The following is a 20,771-nucleotide window of genomic DNA, read 5'->3' as shown; positions in this document are numbered from 1 at the left end:
CTGCTGTTGAACTACCACTCCCATCATCCCCAGCCACCAGAGGGTGATGGGACTTGTAGTTCAACCACAGCCAAGGTTGCCTAGTCCCTACCCCTCTGTTGGGGGTTAAAAAAGGGAAAATGGGTAGCATGCCTTGTGCTGCAGCCTCAGCTGCCTGAATCCAGAACTTCTGATCTATGATGGAGGACACATTCTCTGAATACATGGCTGTGGGAAAACTATAGCAGGTTGCTGCCAGCAGAGAATATGTTGCTGCCCCACTGAGAATGAAACACCTGGGGGCAGCCACGTAGGAGGAAGTTCTCCTGAGGTCACCATGCCAAAGGGACCCCTCATATCTAGAGCTGGCCCTCAGGGCCAGGGATGCTCAAACTTGGGTCCCCAGATGCTGTTGGACTACAATTCCTATCATCCCCATCCACAATATTTATTTTTAATAAATTACACATTCCATAATCTCATCCTCATCTGGCCAATTTTAGCCTGACAAGATCAGAAGGCAGTTTTGAGTGTTCACATTTTTAATTCATACCACCAAAAATACACTTTTTGGTTGTACCATATACTAGGAAGTATCTTTGGAACATTAGGCAAGATACTAGAAACTCAAATATCTGAAACTCAAGAGTTCCTTTCAAGACATTGCAAAAAAACCCAAACCAAAAACCAAAAACCCGAGACAGACTTCAGCATAACAGCAAACCATCTGGTACAACTCAAGACTTGTGCGACAACTAAATATATTTGCACTTTGCCATGTTGAGAATCTGAGCTTTGCAAAATAACTTCTTCCCATGAAATGTCTGGGAAACCTGGCATAAAAAAGTAAAATGCATGGACACGGAAGAAACGTTAGAACAAATACAGTTTGTTGATTATGTGCAAATACAAATGTACAAAGCTACACTGATAGAAAACATTTTAAAAAATGAAATACTGCCTTGATCCAAGTCACTGAAGATATTCAGCACTGGAATAATCCAATGACTGGTTCATTATTTTTGTCCAACTTTCTGCACAAAACCTATTAGTCCTTGGTGGGTTTATTCCTTTCGTACCCAATATGGAATCCCTTTGTACCATCTGGCCCTTTTGGTAAACGAAGTACTCCAACAGGTAGCCCATCCGCAGACTGAATTTTGGGACCTAGCATTGGGCTACCAACTGGACTTTTCTCCTGCGTCAGAGTCTGAGCTTGCCGTCTCCTTTGAACCCAGGGACTACTTGAAGGGGTAATGCTGCTGTCAGATGAGTAATCTGCACATCTCCTCGCCATTTCAGGACTAGTGCTTAAGCTACGCTTGCCATCTTCGGCAAGCGGAGACATCCTGGAAACCTTACGCAGTGAAGAAGGGCTGTTCCAAGGACTTGATCTTGGCGAGACGTTGGGGCTAAGATGGTTGTTTTGGTAGGTGCAGGGACTCAGCATGTTGGAGGAGCTGGTTCTGCGGCCTGACAGGGGAGAGGTTGGATTACTCTCCGGTTCAGAAGAGCTGTTGGCCGAAGATTCATCACCAACAAACTGAAGCTCTTCAACTCTCTTATTCATGGACCGTGTCTTGTGAAGACCCTTGCTGGGGTCATCATCACAGTTCTTATCTTTCAAAACCTTCTTCTTTGGTGGCTTCATCCCAATGAGGACAACTTTCATACTAGTTTCATGGTCCAAAATACCCATCGACTCGTGAGCTTTTATCGCTGCATCGACCTCTTCAAACTCTATGATCGCACACTCTTTGGTTCCGACTTGGCTGTATCGGCTGCTGAACCTTTTAATATCCGGCGGAAGGTCCCGTCCGGGTCTGAGAATGCGAACAGACGAAATGACGCCAAACCCGACAAAGGCTTTCAGAAGGTGCTCCATCATCTTCTCTTGAACACATCCATTCTCTTGCTTCTGATCGAGAGGATGGAGATCAGAAACCAGGCAGATGTCATAGACAAGAAGCATCTTGCTAGGGAGATTCTCGCTAGGAAACACAGGAACGGGTGAGTTCCGGCGAACCTTTCTGCTGTCTTCGTTCAGCTCCAGGACATCAGAGTATTTCAGCGCATACGCCGTGGTTCTCCAGTCACGTGTCAAGTGTTTGACCTGTAAGAAGAGACCATGACTTATTTATTTATTTAAAATATTTATACCCCACCCCTCCAGTGCACTAATGCTCGGGGCGGCTCACAACAATAAGATAGACGCAGAGACAATAAATGTAATAAAATTAACTTTTTTAAAAAGTCAGATTAAAACCCACAATTATTAGGTTCAAATTAAAACTGAAAATTATAAAAAGACAAAGAAGCTAAAGAACCAAACAATAATGGAGCATTAAAAAGCCTCCTTAAAAAGGTGCATTTTGAGATGTTTTGTAAAAACACTGAGGGAGGGAGCATGGCGAAGCTCTTCAGGGAGGGCGTTCCAAAGCCAAGGGGCCACAACTGAAAAGGCCCTGTCTCTAGTCCCCGCCAACCGGATCTCTGTTGGTGGCGGGGCCATGAGCAGGGCCTGAGATGATGAGTGGAGGGCCCTGGCAGATTCATATGGGCGAATGTGGTCTGACAGGCACCCTGGCCCCAAACCGTGTAGGGCTTTAAAGGTCAATACCAGCACCTTGAATCTAGCCCGGAAGCAGACCGGTAGCCAATGAAGCTGACACAGGATGGCTGTAATACTTGTGGAGCGACTTGTACCCACAAGCACCCTTGCAGCAGACTTATACACAAGGGTACTCCAATGAGACAAGCCTTTGTTGAGCCACTGGAGTCACTAGAGGGATGCTGCACTGGGGGTTGATAAGGCCATTTACTCTCCTGCTGCTAAGTATAGAGAATCACCACGTCAAAAAGGTGCCTCTTTGCCAAGTTAGCAGGTTTATAACAACTAAACCTGCCTGTGCATCAACAAATGCTCAAAGGACATCCCGAAAGAAACAATTTTCAAACCTTCGCACACATGCAGGGGAGGGCCATGCATCACCAAAAAACCACTTTGTTGCCCCCTCCTGGCTTAAGCCAAGTTTGACAGCTGCCTTGAAAACAGAGCCGGAGCTTACCTTTTTGAATGACGTCAGCAGCTTAACGCTGACGTACCCCATCTTGTTTCGCCGGATGTGCTTCAGGAGGAAAGCATCTTTTTCAAGGTTCTCGTCGGAAAAGTAATACTCAATCTGGGCCACCAGTTTCAGGACCAGCTCTTGCTCGGGGGGTTTCCAGTTGTGGCTTGAGTCGTCTCCATCATTCTCACCACCGCTGGAACGAGAGAGGTGGGGGAGACTGCGTCAACACCTTCACCTTGACTTGGTTCCTGAATGACTCAAGAGCTTACATCTTCATTGCTCTTTCACAAGGGGAACATGGCCACAAGGTGGCAACATCCTACCAGGGTTGCTTCCACACAAGGGCCCTTGAGTGCCGAGGAGGCACTGCTGTTCCACAATCACCTGGAAGCAGAGTTAAAATGGGGGCTTTGTGCAGCACTGAAGTTAGGGCTTGCATTATCTGACAATGCCCATCCCCATGAGTCATGGCCAAGATTACAAGAGAACTTCCGTGTTCGCGGGGGTTCCATTCCCTGCAATTACCGTGGGTACGGAAACCGCGAATACTGAGTCACTGGGGCAATGGGATCGCGGGTTAGGTTCCCGGAGGCCCCAAAACGGGCAGAAAAGGTTTAAAGGGGCAAAATACCCTCCTGTGCTCTGTGGGCCTCCAGTGATCCAGTAATGCCCCCCAAAGTTGGAAATCATCCATTTTAAAGCATTTCCCCATGATTTTCCACAGGGGTTTTCATGCAAACGATCCACAAAACGGCTCCGTTTCACAAAATGATGAATCATTTCGGAGGTCATTTCCTCCCACTCCCGACCTGTGGATAAACAAGTCTTAACCCTTTGTGTGCTAGTTTTTGGTCGTATATACCAAGATCAGGTGCCAAATACCCGACCGTGGATATGTGAAACCCCATGGTTTCACACGGTCGGGTAACTGGCACCTGACCTTGGTATATACAACCAAAAACTAGCACACAAAGGGTTCAGACTTGTGTATGTTGGGTCTGCGAATGCTGAAGTTTGCCTGTACTATTATGTAGTATGTTTACCCAGTAGCAAGTCCCCGTCAGCAACTTTAAAAGTTTTTTTTAAAAAACTTTATTATAAATTATTTAATATAGGTTAACCCGAGGTAAATACAGGCAAGTAAAATAAGATTTACTACTAAGCAACCCCCAACACACTTTCAGGATACTTATCTATAAGTTTTAATGTGCAAACTTACACACTGTATTTCTGCCTTGCTAGGGAGTCCCAAAAGTACAAAGAAGAAGCCACTTCTATTATTATAGGTAAAAAATTTAGAAGGATCACCAAGGGGTCCAGGCACCCAAAGCAACAGTACCAGGATCAGCACTTATGAGAAATGAACCAGACAATACAGACTGGATTACGACTATCCCCCTCGTTACTGGATAATGCATCCACAGTACTATTAGCTATGATACTTTATAAAGATATATTTTATATGGGCTGGATAGAGCTCTAGATGTCACAGTACTCTGTCGCTGACCCTCTAACTATCCTTAAAGAAAGAGCATCACAATATACTACAATGAGCAACTAGAATGTCACAAACTAGTGAGCAAGCTTTCAAGTTCAACAGAGGTCTTCAGACTTGATTTTAAGAACATGCACGCACACATATCCCTCCTGCAGAGTAGTATGGAAAAATGTTCCTGGGCATAATGGAAAAACCACAGTCTTCAGATTGTCAGATGGAGAGGGGAAGGTGTTATGTGGACTTAATTACGTTGGAATACACAGGAGTGCCAAAATTTAAAATAAAATAAAAAATCCACAGGCTGCGGCCAAAGCTATTGGCAGGAAAAGCAATGGCTGTTCTTGTTTTGAAATTATGTGCTCTCTGCAGTTGTTCAGATTGGTTTCTAGCACTAATTAGAATGCCAATTCAGGCAGGCAGGCAGGCAGCACAATGGAATAAAGAGCTGAAGCCCAGGTCTTAGCAATGCCGGTGATGGATTTGCCAGTGGTTCCTAACTGAGCAAAGAGGCACCTTTTAAAGTGGCGATTCTCTTTATTTAACGGGGGAGAGCAACTGGCCCTATCCATCCCCAGCACCACATCCCTCCAGTGGCTGTTGCTGGTGCCTAGCTTATATTTCTGCTTTAGACCGTGAGCCCTTTGGGGACAGGGAACCATTTGATTTATTTATATCTCTGTAAACTGCTTTGGGAACTTTTGTTGAAAAGCGGTATATAAATATTTGTTGTATTCGTATTTTAAGTGGTGCCCCTAGTGCAGCACTAGGCAGAGGATCAATCAAAGCCAAATTGGGTAGCATTGCACAGTGGTTGGAGGGCAGGATCCCCTCTTCCTTGGACTAAGTCCAGAGTGTTTCTAGTTTTCAAAAAGGACTTCAGACTCTCAAGTGGCGTGCATCAGGTATGTCACACATGACCACCAGCAGGGTATGAGAAGCACCCAGCCTGGGTACGAGAGCCTGGCGCCCCCAATCGGTGGCAGAGAGAAGGATCGTGTGTGTGCGAGGCGGCAGCTGGGCGGGTCAGCTTTTCCTCCTACCTCGAGAAAAAGCGGGGGGTGGAATCTGAAGAGGGCACGCTCGTTCTGAACACACCCCTTCTCCCCGCTCCCTTAATGTTTGCAAGCACCCGATCTCCTCCGATACGGAGGGTACTCGGCTCTTCCTCCCAGGCTGCCGCACTTTGCCCTCCCTACCAGCAGTTCTGCAAACAAGCCTGTGGTTTGGGGACAGCTGGTGGGGAAGAACCAAGACCCGGCCCATGCTGTGCGTCACTGCATGGCTTTTGTTACTGCCTTTGCCTCCTCTGTCACAAAACCGTCTGTCTTGAGTCTGCGTATCCTTAAAGTGCCGCAAGATTCTTTTCTGGCCTTGCCCCAAGCGACTAGCACAAGCACCCTGCTGGGGTTGACCCTGTGTTTGCACCCATTCACAGACAGACGACGACACAGGCATATGCTCTTGTGCTCTAAAATGAAACCTTTTCATATGTAAGCAAATCGTGTCGTAACATTTTTCAGCGGGAAAAACAGGCTCTCTCTGCTCTCTGATGTTAAGGAACGGGGTGTGTAGCGGATTATTGCCTTTGTCTCAGAGCAAGCTCATGTGAGGGGAAGAAATGCAGACTCATCTCTGCAGGGCTTTCTGGCAAAGGCTATTCCTAAAACTTCCCTGCATCTCTAGTAGTTTCAAAAATGGCTGCTGCCGCCACTACCCCTCTTTATCTCAGAGTGTGACCCTCCCTGGGCTTGGAGTGGAAACCCCAGGGAAACTTTCCTTCTTTTGCTATGGGGAAAATACTTAAAAATCCTCCACGTGCAAGCCTACACATGGTGAGAAAACTGGTAGCTGATGACCAACCTGAGGGAAGTTTGCACCAGAGAGAGAAAAAAAATCCCTTTTAGTCCCCCCCCAACCCGGTTTTCTCCTGAGCCATAAGATTCACTTGGAGAGGCTTGTAAAATGCAAAGAACAAAAAGAAAGAAAAAGCTTTATTCAATTGCTACAGACTGCTTCGGTCTGAGGCTCCCTCAGCTTTTAGTTACAGGTAAAAATACTCAGTGGTTACAAGAATACTTCAAAAAGTACCTCAGTTGCAAGGAACAGGGATGTAGGAAAATCCAAAAGCACACTTAAAAGCTTACAGTGTCTTTTGCAAGGAGGCTGGATGGGCAAGGCTAGTGTTTCTTAGCTTAGTTATGTTACAGATAAACAATAATAGACCAGTATCAGGAATATGCAAACACACACAAAAGAAACTGAAAATCTGACGCAAGTTCTGACTAAACAAACTTTCCCTAGACTAAACTTCCCGATGTCAAAGCCCTGGCTTCCTTTGTCTTCAACTCACCAAAACCCTGGTTGAGAATTAAGCCCTTGCAGTCCTATTTTCCAATGACTGCAGCCAAACTCCATGGCCACATGTCCTGCTCTCACCCTCAGCCAGCTTCTTCTAACAAAGGAACCTTCTCTTCCTCCTCATAGCTCTCTAGGTCCCACCCACCTGGTGTGCTGATTGGCTGAGCCCTGGAGTTCACCAGCCTTTCAGTCAGGGCAGGGTTCACCTCCGGTTTACTCTTTAGTGGGAGAGCTGGCTGGTGACTACAAGGGGGCTCTGGGAAGAGCATCTCCATGCTTGCATGCAGAAGGTTCCAAGTTCCCTCCCTGGCAACATCTCCAAAATAGGGCTGAGAGAGACTCCTGCCTGCAACCTTTGGAGAGGCCGCTGCTAGTCCGCACTGACAATACTAAGCTAGATAGACCAAGGGTCTGTCTCTGTTTATGGTAGATTCCTATGTCTGTGCTAAACATGAGAACATAAGACCAGTCCAAGGCCCATCTAGAGCTGCCCACAGTGGCCTATCTGATGCCTCTGGGAAGCCCACAGGCAGGGGGTGCGGACATGCCCTCTCTCCTGCAACTGGTTCTTAGAGGCATCTTGCCTCCAAGGCTGAAGGTGGCCGATAGCCATCAGACCAGTAGCCATTGATCCTCCTCCAACTTTGGAATAGCAGCCACCAATAGCCTAGTCCTCGACTCGAGTTGTTCTTCAGAGCATTACACTTGACTGCCCGCAGGAGGATTCGGCTTTGCCAGGGCTTCACAACCCAAACAAAACGCAATTTTATTGATTTTACCCTCTCAGGAGACGATGCCCCTCCCTGGACTAAATTAATGTGTTTACAGAATCCAAAGTAAGCCAAGGGCAGGAGGAGGAGGAGTCTCCCCGGTGACTGCACAGATGCTAGCAATTTGCATTGAAAATCTCCCAAGGAGGAAAACAGCATTTTTTTAGAGCATGCCACTGTCAAAAAATAAATGCTTGGACAGCCAGAAAAACAACCTTATGAGGTGGTGACTCATCTGCCGGTGACTCACTCGGGACACCAAGCAAGGCGCGCATGAAGGGGAAGCCGGTGCCCTTTGGCTCTCAGTGCTGCTGAAACGGATTAGTGCTTCACTCTCTTTCTGAATATTAAACAGACCGGGAGCCTTTGGCGGGGGGAGATCATCCAAGCCCGCTCTCTCTCTCTCTCTCAAGCCAAGCTTCCTTTGACAGAGGACAACAGGCTCCTGAATTACATCAGCCCCTGCTAAAATGGATGGCCCAATCAAGACATAAACCACTTACAAAACCTATCCACGGTTTCTGTCCTCTCCTCTAAAGACTGGATTCAGGTGGCCAAAACAACCGCTCAAATATTCTACCAGATGCCAGGAGCAAGCCAGCAAAGGCATGACCCACATGTGAGCCCCCCAAGGCGTTCTGCACCCCCCAAGTTCTTCTGTAAGGCAGCAGGCTCACAAACTTGGGCCCCCAGATGTTGTTGGACTACAACTCGCATCACCCGGAGTGACAATGGCCAAGCCGATTCAACAGTCATTCACAAATCATACAGCCTGAAATGCTCACACTTTCTCAGGAAAGCTATACATATGGTTGTTTGAAGTGGGAAGGGATAGCAGGACCCAGTTATCCATAGGGCTGGTTCTCATGAAGTAAGCCAAGAGCCAGAGGTTCCCAGGAAGCACACTCTTTCAGTGGGCCTGTCATTGGAACCCACCAACCTCCAGTTCTCATACTGGTTCCTGACTTTTACCTGGGATTCTCCACCTAACTTCAAATGTCAGTGGCAAGAATCTTGGGCAGAAGTTAGGAACTGGTTCTGAGAGGGAAAATGGTGCACTTTAGACTTTCATTGGGGGCATAAATTTCAAACCTAGGGTGTACAAATGCCTTGTCCCAGCTCGTCATGAGGCAGACTGTCCCCCCTGCTAACTGGCCAAAGAGGCACTTTTTAAACAGTGGTGATTCTCTTTATTTATCAGGGGAGAGCAACTGGCCCTATCCATCCCCTTCCAGTGGCTGTTGGTGGTGTCTATAATTCTAAGATTGTGAGCCCTTTGGGGACAAGGAGCCATTTTATCTGTTTATTAATATCTATGTAGCCACCTAATGGTGCAGCAAGGAAATGGCTTGACTAGCAAGCCAGAGGTGGCCGGTTCAAATCCCTGTTGGTATGTTTCCCAGACTATGGGAAACGCCTATATCAGGCAGCAGTGATACAGGAAGATGCTGAAAGGCATCATCTCATACTGTGCAGGAGGAGGCAATGGTAGACTCCTCCTGCATTCTACTAAAGACAACCACAGGGCTCTGTGGTCTCAAGGAGTTGACACCGACTCAATGGCATGCTTTACTTTAATTTCTACGTAAACCACTTTGAAAAGCGGTATATAAATATTCGTCATATTCATATTCTTGCACTTGGGTCTAGCCTAAATCTGCTTCTTCGCAATTTCAACTCACTGTTTCCAGTCCTGCCTTCAGGGACACATCCTCTCCTTCTATGCCATTCAGATATGAGTTAGGGTAGTTTCATACCCTTAAACTTTGGTTCTGTCTGTGTTTTCGAGAGTGGGTTACACGGAAGGTTTCTGACTGCGTTTTGAATGGAGCGGAGAGAAAGTGGCACCACATCGCCAGGTTATAAAGTCACTGTGAGGAGGACCCCCATGCACAGTTGCTGTGGCTGGCTGTCTTCAACACATCCAATATGCACTTTTGAACGAGTTAAACAGAATTTAGGGTAGAAGTGGAGTGACGTTTTTCTGCAGATACAAAGATGCTCATGGGAGGAGTCGAGACAGACAGAGTATCTGGCCTCACGCTCAATTTTTGTGAGCTCCACACATTAGGAAAGATATTCAAGGCACCAGCGTACAAGGCGTCTAAGACGGGCCGTAATCTCCTTAGCACCCCGGAAACCCACGGCTGAGTCATAGTTTCCAAGCAGAGAGCACAGCTTCAGGGGACTCTCGGACAGGGAGCACCAGAGGACAGCAGTGGCACCAGGGGGCATCTCTAGGGATTTTAAAAATCCAGGACCATAGCGCACCCCCCCCCCCCGCCGATAATTAAACTCAAACATACCCTCCCCAAGAATAATTATGGCTGTTTTTAAAAAATCTCTACTATTATATTGTCCCTTGTTAACTGAACAAAGAGGCACCTTTTTAACATGGTGATTCTCTTTATTTAGCAGGGGGAGAGCAACAGGCCCTATCCATCCCCAGCACAGCATCTCTCCAGTGGCTGTTGCTGGTGTCTATCTTGTGTTTCTTTTTTAGACTGTGAGCCCTTTGGGGACAGGGAGCCATTTTATTATATGCAAACTGCTTTGGGAACTTTTGTTGAAAAGCAGGATAGAAATACACACACACACACACACACACACACACACACACACAGAGGAAGCTGCCATATACCGAGTCAGAGCATTGGTCTATCTAGCTCAGTATTGTCTTCACAGACTGGCAGCAGCTTCTCCAAAGTTGCTGGCAGGAATCTCTCTCAGCCCTATCTGGAGAAGCCAGGGAAGGAACTTGGAACCTTCTGCTTGGAGATGCTGCCAGGGAGGGAACTTGGAACCTTTTGCTCGTCCCAGAACGCCTCCATCGCTTAAGGGGAAAATCTTGCAGTGCTCCCACTTCTAGTCTCCCATTCATATGCAACCAGGGCAGACCCTGCTTAGCTAAGGGGGCAAGTCATACTTGCTACTACAAGACCAGCTCTTCTCAGTATACATCGATCCATCCATCCACCCACCCACCCACCCAGCATCTATTATGAAGGTGGAACCTGGGCCAAGAGCTCTTTCCCCGGATCTGTGCAGGTGCTTCCACAGCTGCTGAGCTTCCTTCCTGGAAGGGGTCGTGGAGGAGGGAGGAAGTGTGTGATGAGATTCGTGTCCCATAGGCCAAGCCCCTAATGATGCGCGAGAGTCATCTTCATGACAACTCTAATGATTATTTGCAACCTCTTTTCTGGTGTCAGGGTTCAGGAGGCACCTCATCCCACCCCTTGCCTCCGAGATATTTCACAGCAATCCCTTTGGTCCCATTCAAATAGAAGGAAGGAGCAATGCCAACAGCTCCTCAGAGTTCGGAGCTGCTCTCAATTCTGAGCAAGTTGTGTTCCTTGGGAGGGGTGCGAGGGTTTTCATCTTGATTTCTGCCAAGATGCCTTATGCTGGCCTGCCATACCAACTTGGCAAGTTTTCTGCTTCCGGAGCAAAAGCGCAGCAAGTAACTTCGGGCCGTTACAAAGGGGTTGTGATGAGAGCTGGTCTTGTGGTAGCAAGCAGCATGACTCATCCCCTTAGCTAAGCAGGGTCTGCCCTGGTTGCACATGAAAGGGAAACTAGAAGTGTGAGCACTGTAAGATAATCTCCTTAGGGGATGGAGCTGCTCTGGGAAGAGCATCTAGGCTCCAAGTTCCCTCCCTGGCAGCATCTCCAAGATGGGGCTGAGAGAGATTCCTGCCTGCAACCTTGGAGAAGCCGCTGCCAGTCTGTGTGTAGACAATACTGAGCTAGATGGACCAATGGTGGTCTGACTCCAAGCCCTATCTTGAAGAAGCCAGGGAGGGAACTGCTTTCAGCCCTATCTTGGAGAAGCCAGGGAGGGAACATGGAACCTTCTGCTCTTCCCAGAGCGTCTCCATCCCCTGAGGGGAATCTCTTCCAGTGCTCACATTTCTAGTCTCCCATTCATATGCAACCAGGGTGGACCTTGCTTAGCTAAGGGGACAAGTCATGCTTGCCACCACAAGACCAGCTCTCCTCCCCTTAGTATTTGAGAGACAATCATTCAATCTACTCATTCCTCTTGATGACCCTTGCTGAACTTGCTGTCCCTTGCCAATTTTAAAATGCCTTTGTGTGATTTTGGGGGGTTCAAAAAATGTCCAGGGCTTTGATCTGCTCATTCTTCTTGGTGACTCTTGGCGATAGTGCAGGATTTTTAAAATGACTTTTAGCAAAATAAATTGTATTTTTTCCTTTATTTTTAAGTATTTTTGCAGTCATGGTTCCCCTAACCCCGTTTCCCATAGACTTCATTTTATTGATTGATTGATTGATTGATTGTTAAATTTATACCCCACTTTTCATTAAGAAAATCCCAAGGCGGCTACTTTAATACCTCGCCAACCACAAATTTGCCAATAGCGAGGTTTTGCAAGAACGGAACCCTAGTGGCTGGCAAGTGAGAAACTGCAAGCCTTATAGGACACCAAAGTCAGTACCTTATGGGCATTGTGTGATCCTTCCCCAGACCGCTTACACATTTCCAAACGTGTTACTGCAGCAATGAGGGCTAGAAACATGATGATCATCATCATCATCATGAAAAATAACCCCACCCACAACCTCAAGATACAAAACTAGGCACCAGAGTTGGTGCTTGCTTGGTAATCGACAGGGGAACAAAACTGATTTGACCAAAGCAGGTGAAGGAAACCCACACGACAACCCCCAAACTACCAACCCCCTACCCTGCTGCTATGGGGAATGCCCACAGCCAGCTCATTAAGACTGCAGTAATCCGAGATCAAGCTAATTCTCTGAGCTGCCTTGGAGCTTCCAGCTCATGTATTTCTGGGCAACTCCCTGCTGGCGTCACATCCCAGAGGGAGACCACAAGAAGCCAATCGCACTAATGAACACCAGCCGTACGACAGGCTGCTTCTTCCCTCGCTGGAAGCCTTTATGGATTCCAGCCATCCTAATCTCCTTTTCTCCTTCACCATGTAAACAGCACCCAGCTGAGGAGATTAGCAAAATCCACAGCCCTGCAGTGCTGATGAGAACAGGTGCCCAGAAGGTCAAGACCGTGGCATGACATACATACAGGTCCGGCACAGAAAGAACGTCCCCTGGTCTTTTGGAGTCCAAAAGTGCGCTGGAGACCTGTATACGTTATAACTCAGTGATGTAAGGTGGAAATCTTTCCATTTCTAGGAACATAGGAAGCTGATTACACACCATTGGTCCATCTAGCTCAGCATTGTCTTTAAGGAGAGCTGGTCTTGTGGTAGCAAGCATGAATTGTCCACTTTGCTAAGCAGGGTCCACCCTGGTTTGCATTTGAATGGGAGACTGCATGTGAGCACCATAAGCAATTCCCCTTTGGAGCCAGGGCGCTCTGGGAAGAGCACCTGCATGCTTGCCTGCAAAAGGCTCCAAGTTCCCTGCCTGGCATCTCCAGGGAGACTGAGACTCCTGCCTGCAATCTTGGAGAGAAGCTGCTGTCAGTTTGTGTAGACAATATTGTGATCGATGGACCAAAAGCCTGACTCAGTAGAAGGCAGCTTCCTATGTTCCTATGACCGACAGAGGCTTATCTAAGGTTCCAGGCAGGAGTCTCTCCCAGCCCTACCTGGAGATGCTGCCAGGGCAATATTTTGCTGCACTCACATGTAGTCACCCATCCAAATGTATATCAAGACAAACCCTGCTTAGCAAACAATTCATGCTCACTACCGCAAAATCAGCTCTCCTTCCATATTCTAAAAATGTATTTTTGTATAACATTAATTAGTAACATAATGAATAGATTCATCACTAGAACTAGGCAATTTCAAAACTGTAATTCACTTTTTTTCAAGTGATCGTCCCTATATATAGGATAAATATTAGCACATAGCTCCTTGGGTGTGCACATTCAATGCTTTCCCCATTTAAAATCTATATAAGTGAATATATAAGCTCTTGAAAATATATTTAAGCATTCCAATAAAAACAATATCTGAGTAAAGTTTGATATATAATGTTAAGTGTGCTTGATTTAATTTCCCTTAATCCATATTCCAGTATAAAAGCTTTTGGAAAACTTTGGAGATATTTAAAAGCATGCAAAACCAACATGGCCTACTTTTTAAAGCGTTGTTTAACCAAATAAAAGGCAAACAAAATTACTAGATCAGATCCCAACGGATTTAGGGCATCAGGATTTTTTCTATAAAAAACATACATGATTGTCAGGGTCATAATTTCGCATCACACCCTCATTGACACCAGCTAAGGATGGCCAGGACTGCTCTGGCCTTCAGTTCGTGAAGTGGATTTGCAAATCATGATTCCATGCACTCTCCAGGAAAAGGAAAAGGAGAACGACAGTTCTGGAAGCTGGAGACCTAACCTTCTCTTATAAAGAAACACTGAAGAGAGCCAGCAAGGTGCAGTGGTTAGAGTGCTGGACTAGGACCAGGGAGAGCCGAGTTCAAATCCCCCTTCAGCCATGAGACCTGCTGGGTGACTCTGGGCCAGTCACTTCTCTCTCAGCCTAACCTACTTCACAGGGTTGTTGTGAGGAGAAACTTAAGAATGTAGTACACTGCTCTGGGCTCCTTGGAGGAAGAGCGGGATATAAATGTAAAAAAAAAAAAAAAAGAGGCAGACACCTCAGAAGTATAGAAGTGTAAAGCCATTGCTTTATATTCAGGACCCTGAAATGAATTTGCATTAAAACTGGAATGTATATTGGTCAATGAATGCCACAGTGCTACACTATTACAAAACAATGTCCTCCTTTCTCCTCCTTGCCAGTTCAAACTGTTACTGACCACTCCCCTAAAAATGCAAATATTCAGGATTAAAAGATATGGGATGGCCACTAGCTTAAATGGCTTTAAAGGGGGCTTCTAAGGCATGCGTGTCACATGCCCACACGTTTTTTGATGTCCACCCAGTTGATTTATTTTCCTGCCCAGCCTCAGTCAGGAAGGCCCTGCTCCGAATGCCCTGCCTTGATCCTGCTGCCCAGAACAAAACTCATTCTGCACAGAGATGGAAAAAATGAGAGAGAAAACTTGTGGGAATGGAAAGAGCTCCTGCCTCCAGCCTTGCCCGTGGGGTTTCTAGAGGCCTTCTGGCTGACTATGGAGGGAAGCAGAATGCTGCTGGACTGAACCCGATGGAGGAGAGCTGGTCTTAGGGTAGCAAGCACGAATGGTCTCCTTTGCTAAACAGGGTCCGCCTTGGTTTGCATTTGAATGGGAGGCTACATGTGTGAGCACTGTGAGATATTCCCCTCCAGGGATGAGGCTCTTCCACAGCTCAGTGAAGAGCTTCTGCACACTTGCATGCAGAAGGTCCCAGGTTCACTCCCAGGCAGCATCACCAGCTAGGACAGGGAGAGACCCCTGTCTGTAAGCTGGAGAGATGCTGCCAGTCAGTGTAGACAATACTGAGCTAGATACGTAGATCAATGGTCTGACTCAGTAGAAGCCAACTTTCTTCCTGCGTCCCTATCTCCAGCTATCCCCTGTCTGTAACTGTAAGATATTCCCCTCAGGGGATGGAGCCACTCTGGGAAGAGCAGAAGGTTTCAAGTTCCCTCCCTGGCAGCATCTCCAAGATAGGGCTGAGAGAGATTCCTGCCTGCAACCTTGGAGAAGCCGCTGCCGGTCTGTGTAGACAGTACTGAGCTAGGTGGACCAAGGGTCTGACTCAGTATATGGCAGCTTCCTATGTTCCTAACCTGGAGACATGCTGCCAGTCAAAACCTTCTCGACTGGCGATGTGTTTGGCTAACTGACCCAGAAAAGAACTTCTCTTTGTTGGGGTACAAGAAGTGTAGACAATACTGAGCTAGATGGACCAATGGTCTGACTCGGTAGAAGCCAGCTTCCTTCCTGTGTCTCTGTCTCCAGGTAGGGCTGGGAGAGACCGCTGTCTGTAACCTTGGAGAGCTGCTGCCAGCCAGTGCATACGATACTGAGCCACATGGACCAAGGGTCTGACACAGTATATGGCCGCTTCCTATGAAGATATGACCTATGATGACCATATGACCTATGGATGGTGTGAATAAAATGGAGTCCAGTATAAGGGGGAAACCGTCCATTCATGTCCCTAGCAAGCTGCATTCATCCTTGAGATACATCTCTCAGGCACAGCAGATTCAAAGGTGGGCAGGAGTCCGCGGTGTACACACTAACCGTATTAGGCAGGGCTGAGCTCTCTCTGACTAGTCATAGTCCGACCAGAGGGATTGATGGGGAGGCGCCAGAGGTCGCCTCCTCCAGCTCCCCCCCCCAGCATCAGATTACAGATGGCCAGCTGGTCCAGCAGCAGAAGAGCCGGCCCTCCCCAGGCGAGTGTCAGATCACCAGGAGATCCCTTCACCCCGGCCCCCCTCCTCCTCGGGGGAAACCTCCACCTCCCAGGCTCCCAGCCAAAGAAGGCTTCCAAGCATCCTGCTGCGGAGGTTAGACTGGAGGGGAGGGAGGGAGGCCAACCCTGCCGCCTGCTGCAATATCCGGCTCCAGTTGCTCCAAGTTTCTTAAGAGTTCCTTGCATCAGGCTCAGCCTGCCCAGAGACAGCTTGGCTTTTCCTGTCTGGAGAGGAAAGGGCTCTTCTCACACCAGGGGGAAAGGCAGGCATGCCCAAGCGGGGCGGGGCGGGGGGTAGTGCATCTCCTCCTTGCGGATAGCAGTCAGTGTTTATTCCCAAAGACAGAACCAAGAGCAACAGCAGCAGACTATGAAGCACACCAGGGAGACAGATGTGGAGAGCAGCTGTCTCTTCCTTCTCATTCAAGTTGCAGCAGAATGTGAGAATATTGGGTAAAGAGAGCAGAACTTCTGCAGCAGAATTGGAGGGTTCTGGGCAAAGAATTCCTGAGCTACCCATGGTGGCATCTTTGCTAGGGAATATCCAGATGTGCTTGCAGACAAAGGCCATTTCTGTAGGCAACCGAGGGAAGGGATCATCATGGGTGCTTAAGTCAAGACCGGATTCTGCCCAAAGGAGTAGGAAGAAAGGAGGGAGAATCCTATGTTTTTTGGGGGGTAAAGACACCTGTTGTGGGATTCCCCGTGTCCAGAAACAGTCTGTGCTCGTCTAGAAGAAATTGGATGGAGATTGCGTGGCACAAAATGTAGTCCACGTGCACCCACTAGGACACCAAAGGAGAGTTTGCCCTTTTGTGCAGAGTGGAAATTGGAGCCTGTTGCTGAGAGAGAAAGGCACTGGAGTTGGTCAGCCTGCAGTGGGGGCAGGGAGAAGAGAAGGGCTCCTGTGGACAACCTCAGACAGAGGAAGAGAGGCAACTGCCTCATCCCAAGGCAGACCTTTGGTCCATCTCGTTCAGAACTGACTGGCAACGGCTCTCTAAGGTTTCAGGTTGGAGGAGTCTCTCCCTGCTCGGCTTGGAGATGCTGCCGGGAACGGAACCTTCTGCTTGCAAAGCAAAGTCCTTCTACCACTGAGCGACGGCTCCATCCCCACCCACCAACGGCAATGGTTGTTCACAAAGATGTTTACAGCGATTGTGCAGATTCGAAGGCAGACTTGCACTGCCAGCCAAGGACTGGGCTCTCTCTCGGCACAGCAACATCCTAAGCCAACATCTCCAGATGGTGTTGGACGACAACTCCCATCATCTCAAAGGCCATTGTGCATCTGGGGATGGTGGGAGTTATAGTCCAGCAGCATCTGGGACCCAGGGATGGGGAGCCCCGGCCTAAGCCATCACACGGCAACCGACAGATTGCAGTGCAGCCTCAGAGACCATCCACGTCTGAAGGGGAGAATGGAAATGCTTCAAATCTCTCGAGCTCTCCCACAGACATCACGAGACATTCAGGGGGACCGAGTGGGAGGAGGAGGAGGGATCTAATCCACAGGGTCACCACTGAAATCAACAGGACAGGAGCTGCAGAAGAGATGCAGTGTTTTTATTTTTTTTTAAAAAAAAAGATTGTACAATTGATTTTTCTTTTGTAAAGGACAGGTCTTAGCTGCCTTGAGCATCTTGCATGGACTGGAAAGGCAGAATAAAACTGTCTAAAGTAAAAAGCAAACACCACAAGCAATGGCAGAAGTCTCTGGTGGTCCCCTTTGCTAAGCAGGGTTCATCTTGGTTTGCATTTAGATGGATGCGAGTGCTATTTGCTGCATGATATTCCCCTTAGGAGACGGGGCCGTAGCTCAGAGGTAGAGCATCTGCTTTGCATGCAGAAGGTCCCAGGTTCAATCCCGCCTGAAACCTTGGAGAGCTGCTGCCAGTCAGTGTGTAGACAGTACTAAGCTGAATGGACCAATAGTCTGACTCAGCATAAGACAGCTTCCTATGTTTCTATGGACGGTGTGTTTCACAAGAACAACAACAACAACAACATGCATGCAATGGGGCCATGCTATAGCTGGGTCATGGCAAGAACTTAAGCTTGGAGGTGCAGTTCAAACACCCAGAGTTCTGCCTCCGCCCAGCTCCCTCCAAGAGAAAAAGTATTGACAGGTCTACTTAGAATACAGCCCAAGACATGTTGGCTCAGAAGTTTCTCGAATTTCTATGGCACGAAAACAGGGGTGCGGACCCCTTCTTCTCCCACCTGACAGTACACATGAGCATGGAAGACACAGACCTGGCTGAGAAACTCCAATCTGCACATTCACAAGGGACTCTGGAGGAGGGGTGGCCAAGTCAACTTGAGGTTCTTCAGCTGCTGTTCAACTACAGATCCCATCACCCCCCAGCTGCAATCGATTGCGGTTGTGGAAGACAGGATTGGGACTCGCAGTTCAAAAACAGCTGGAAAACCTCAGGCTGGCCGCCCTGCTGTCAAGTCTGTGGGTTGTACCTCCTGTATCAGAAGTCAGTACTATACCCCTCCCCCCCTTTACAAGTGAAGACATAAAAATAAAGGCTAAGACAGGGGATCTCAAACTGGGGCTGATGGGAATTCGAGTCCACTATCAACTGGGGACCCCTGGGCCCAAGGATATGAACGGAGAACACTACATGTCTAGGCTACTTCTCGAGGCTTTAGTTCTGCCAGAGAGGATTCTTAGGAGGCACGTAGCAGCATCTGAACTCAGGACACATAGGTTGCACACAGAATGAGGGACTGGGGGGGGGCCGCGGGGCACCCGGACCCAGAAAACGAGAAGAGAAGAATCCCCCTCCTGCAGTCAAAGGAGAAGGTGCGGACGGGGCAAAAAAAAAAAAGAGGCTAGTCCTCCGTGTGCTTCGTTTTGAGGATGCCGAAAGCGGGGCGAATGAGGAGGGCTTGCTCGGGTCTGGCCCGAGCAAGGCCAAAAGGAAGACAAGCTGCAATGCAGCCCGACTCCGATCAGCCACTGCGGATCCCGGAGGAGAGGAGACCCGAGCGGGAAGGGCGAGCGGGAGCCCGACCAGGGAAAACGGCACCCGGAGCAAGGGCTGGTTGAGCCCGGGCGCAAATGCCCGCAAGGCGCCGGGCTGGGCCGGGGTTCCCTCCGACACGCAGCCTCAGCATCCCTACCTGGATCTCCACCCGCCACCGCCGCCTCCTCCGTAGCATCTGCCGGAATCGTCCTCGCTGCAGCTGCCGCCGCCCAGCGGAGTCAGGCACAGGCCCCCGCGGCGGCGATCTTCCTCCTCCTCCTCTTCTTCGTCCTCCTCCTCTTCGGCGTCCGGAGCGGCGGCCACTCGGATCTCCACGGGGCCGCCGACGCCGCCGTCCAGTCCCCCTGCCTCGTTTTCCTGCCTCGGGGCCGCCGGGGGTTCCTCCGGCTCCGCCATGCCGTCCGCGCTCTGCCCGGGCACAGAGGCCAGAGCTGCCTGTTGTGCTGCCCGCCTTTGCTGCTGCCAAGCGGTGCCAGAGGCGACCCAGCCGGGCGAGGCGAGGACGAGCGCCGCGCCCCGGGCTGGCTCCGCCTCCCCCTGCGCAGCCCTCAGCCCGCTGGAGCCGAGGCGGCGCTCCCAGCTCCTCCTCCTCGTCCTCCTCGCGCTCGCCACCGCAGCTACGAGCGCAAACTTGGCGGCGGGAGAGTGGAAGTATCGGAAAGCCCGCGTGGGCTGCCCATGGGGATGTTCAGTCCATCAGGCCCTGTGTGGGTGCGGAGCGCACGACGAGCAGCCAGGCAATGCTTTGCGCGCCTGCGGAGATATCCACCACGCCCCCGCTTGTGCCCCGAAGCTAGGCGCATAGGGAGCTGCTGCCTGATACCGAGTCAGACCCTTAGTCCATCTCGCTCAGTACTGCCGGCACAGATAATGGCAGTGGCTTCTCCACACGGTTGCAGGCAGGAGTCTCTTGTCTCAGCCCTATCTTGGAGATGCCAGGCAGGGAACTTCACTTGGGACCTTCTGCTCTTCCCAGAGCGGCCCCATCCCCTGAGGGGAATATCTAACAGGGCTCACACCTGTAGTCTCCCATTCAAATGCAAACCAGGACTTACCCTGCTTAGCAAAGAGGACAATTCATCGTTGCTACCACAAGACCAGCTCTCCTCTCCTTCGCTTCCAGCTCTTTTGTCATGCTTTACAACATATGCTAGTTTTAGAGTTTTTCAAAAAATGCATTGCTACTTGCCTCCTTGGACATCATGGATGGAAAGGTCATTTGGAATGAATACAAAATAGAAAGGGCTTTGGAATGAATACAGGAGGCTGAGAGGGCTCCCTGAAATGCTGGAATATGCCACTTGTGGCGTCCAGCCTATTACTGCAGTGTGCTCACGTGGTAAAAACAAAGGTTGGGTGTAGCTGTTCATGTACAGGTGCTCTCCACAAAGCCCCCCCCCCCCCCAGCAAGAGCCGGAGGAGCCCAGACGCATCGGCGCTCCGACCCTGCACCCAGCCGCGCTTTCCAAGTTTTAAGGAGGAAGAGCTGGTTTTGAGAGGAGAGCTGGCCTTGTGGTAGCAAGCATGACTTGTCCCCTTAGCTAAGCAGGGTCTGCCCTGGTTGCATATGAAAGGGAGACTAGAAGTGTGAGCTATTTGTAAGATATTCCCCTCAGGGGATGCAGCTGCTCTGGGAAGAGCATCTAGGTTCCAAGTTCCCTCCCTGGCAGCATCTCCAAGACAGGGCCGAGAGAGATTCCTGCCTGCGACCTTGGAGAAGCCGCTGCCAGTCTGTGAAGACAATACTGAGCTAGATAGACCAATG

General features: G+C 49.2%; 1 protein-coding gene across 1 annotated transcript; it reads right to left on the bottom strand.

The window, feature by feature from the left end:
* Positions 1–503: 503 nt before the first annotated feature.
* Positions 504–19,734, bottom strand: LARP6 (La ribonucleoprotein 6, translational regulator). Its single transcript, XM_053273204.1, has 3 exons — positions 19,143–19,734; positions 3,048–3,243; positions 504–2,092 (listed from the first exon to the last, which is right to left on the bottom strand). The coding sequence occupies exons 1-3, from the start codon at positions 19,400–19,402 to the stop codon at positions 1,028–1,030; spliced, it is 1,521 nt and encodes a 506-aa protein (XP_053129179.1). The 5' UTR covers positions 19,403–19,734; the 3' UTR covers positions 504–1,027.
* Between the last annotated feature and the right edge of the window lie 1,037 nt (positions 19,735–20,771).

Source organism: Hemicordylus capensis, chromosome 10, assembly GCF_027244095.1.
Source record: "Hemicordylus capensis ecotype Gifberg chromosome 10, rHemCap1.1.pri, whole genome shotgun sequence".
In the NCBI taxonomy this organism is placed as follows: domain Eukaryota; kingdom Metazoa; phylum Chordata; class Lepidosauria; order Squamata; family Cordylidae; genus Hemicordylus; species Hemicordylus capensis.
Note: the sequence above shows the minus strand (reverse complement) of the source record. Positions and strands in the feature narration are given on the sequence as shown.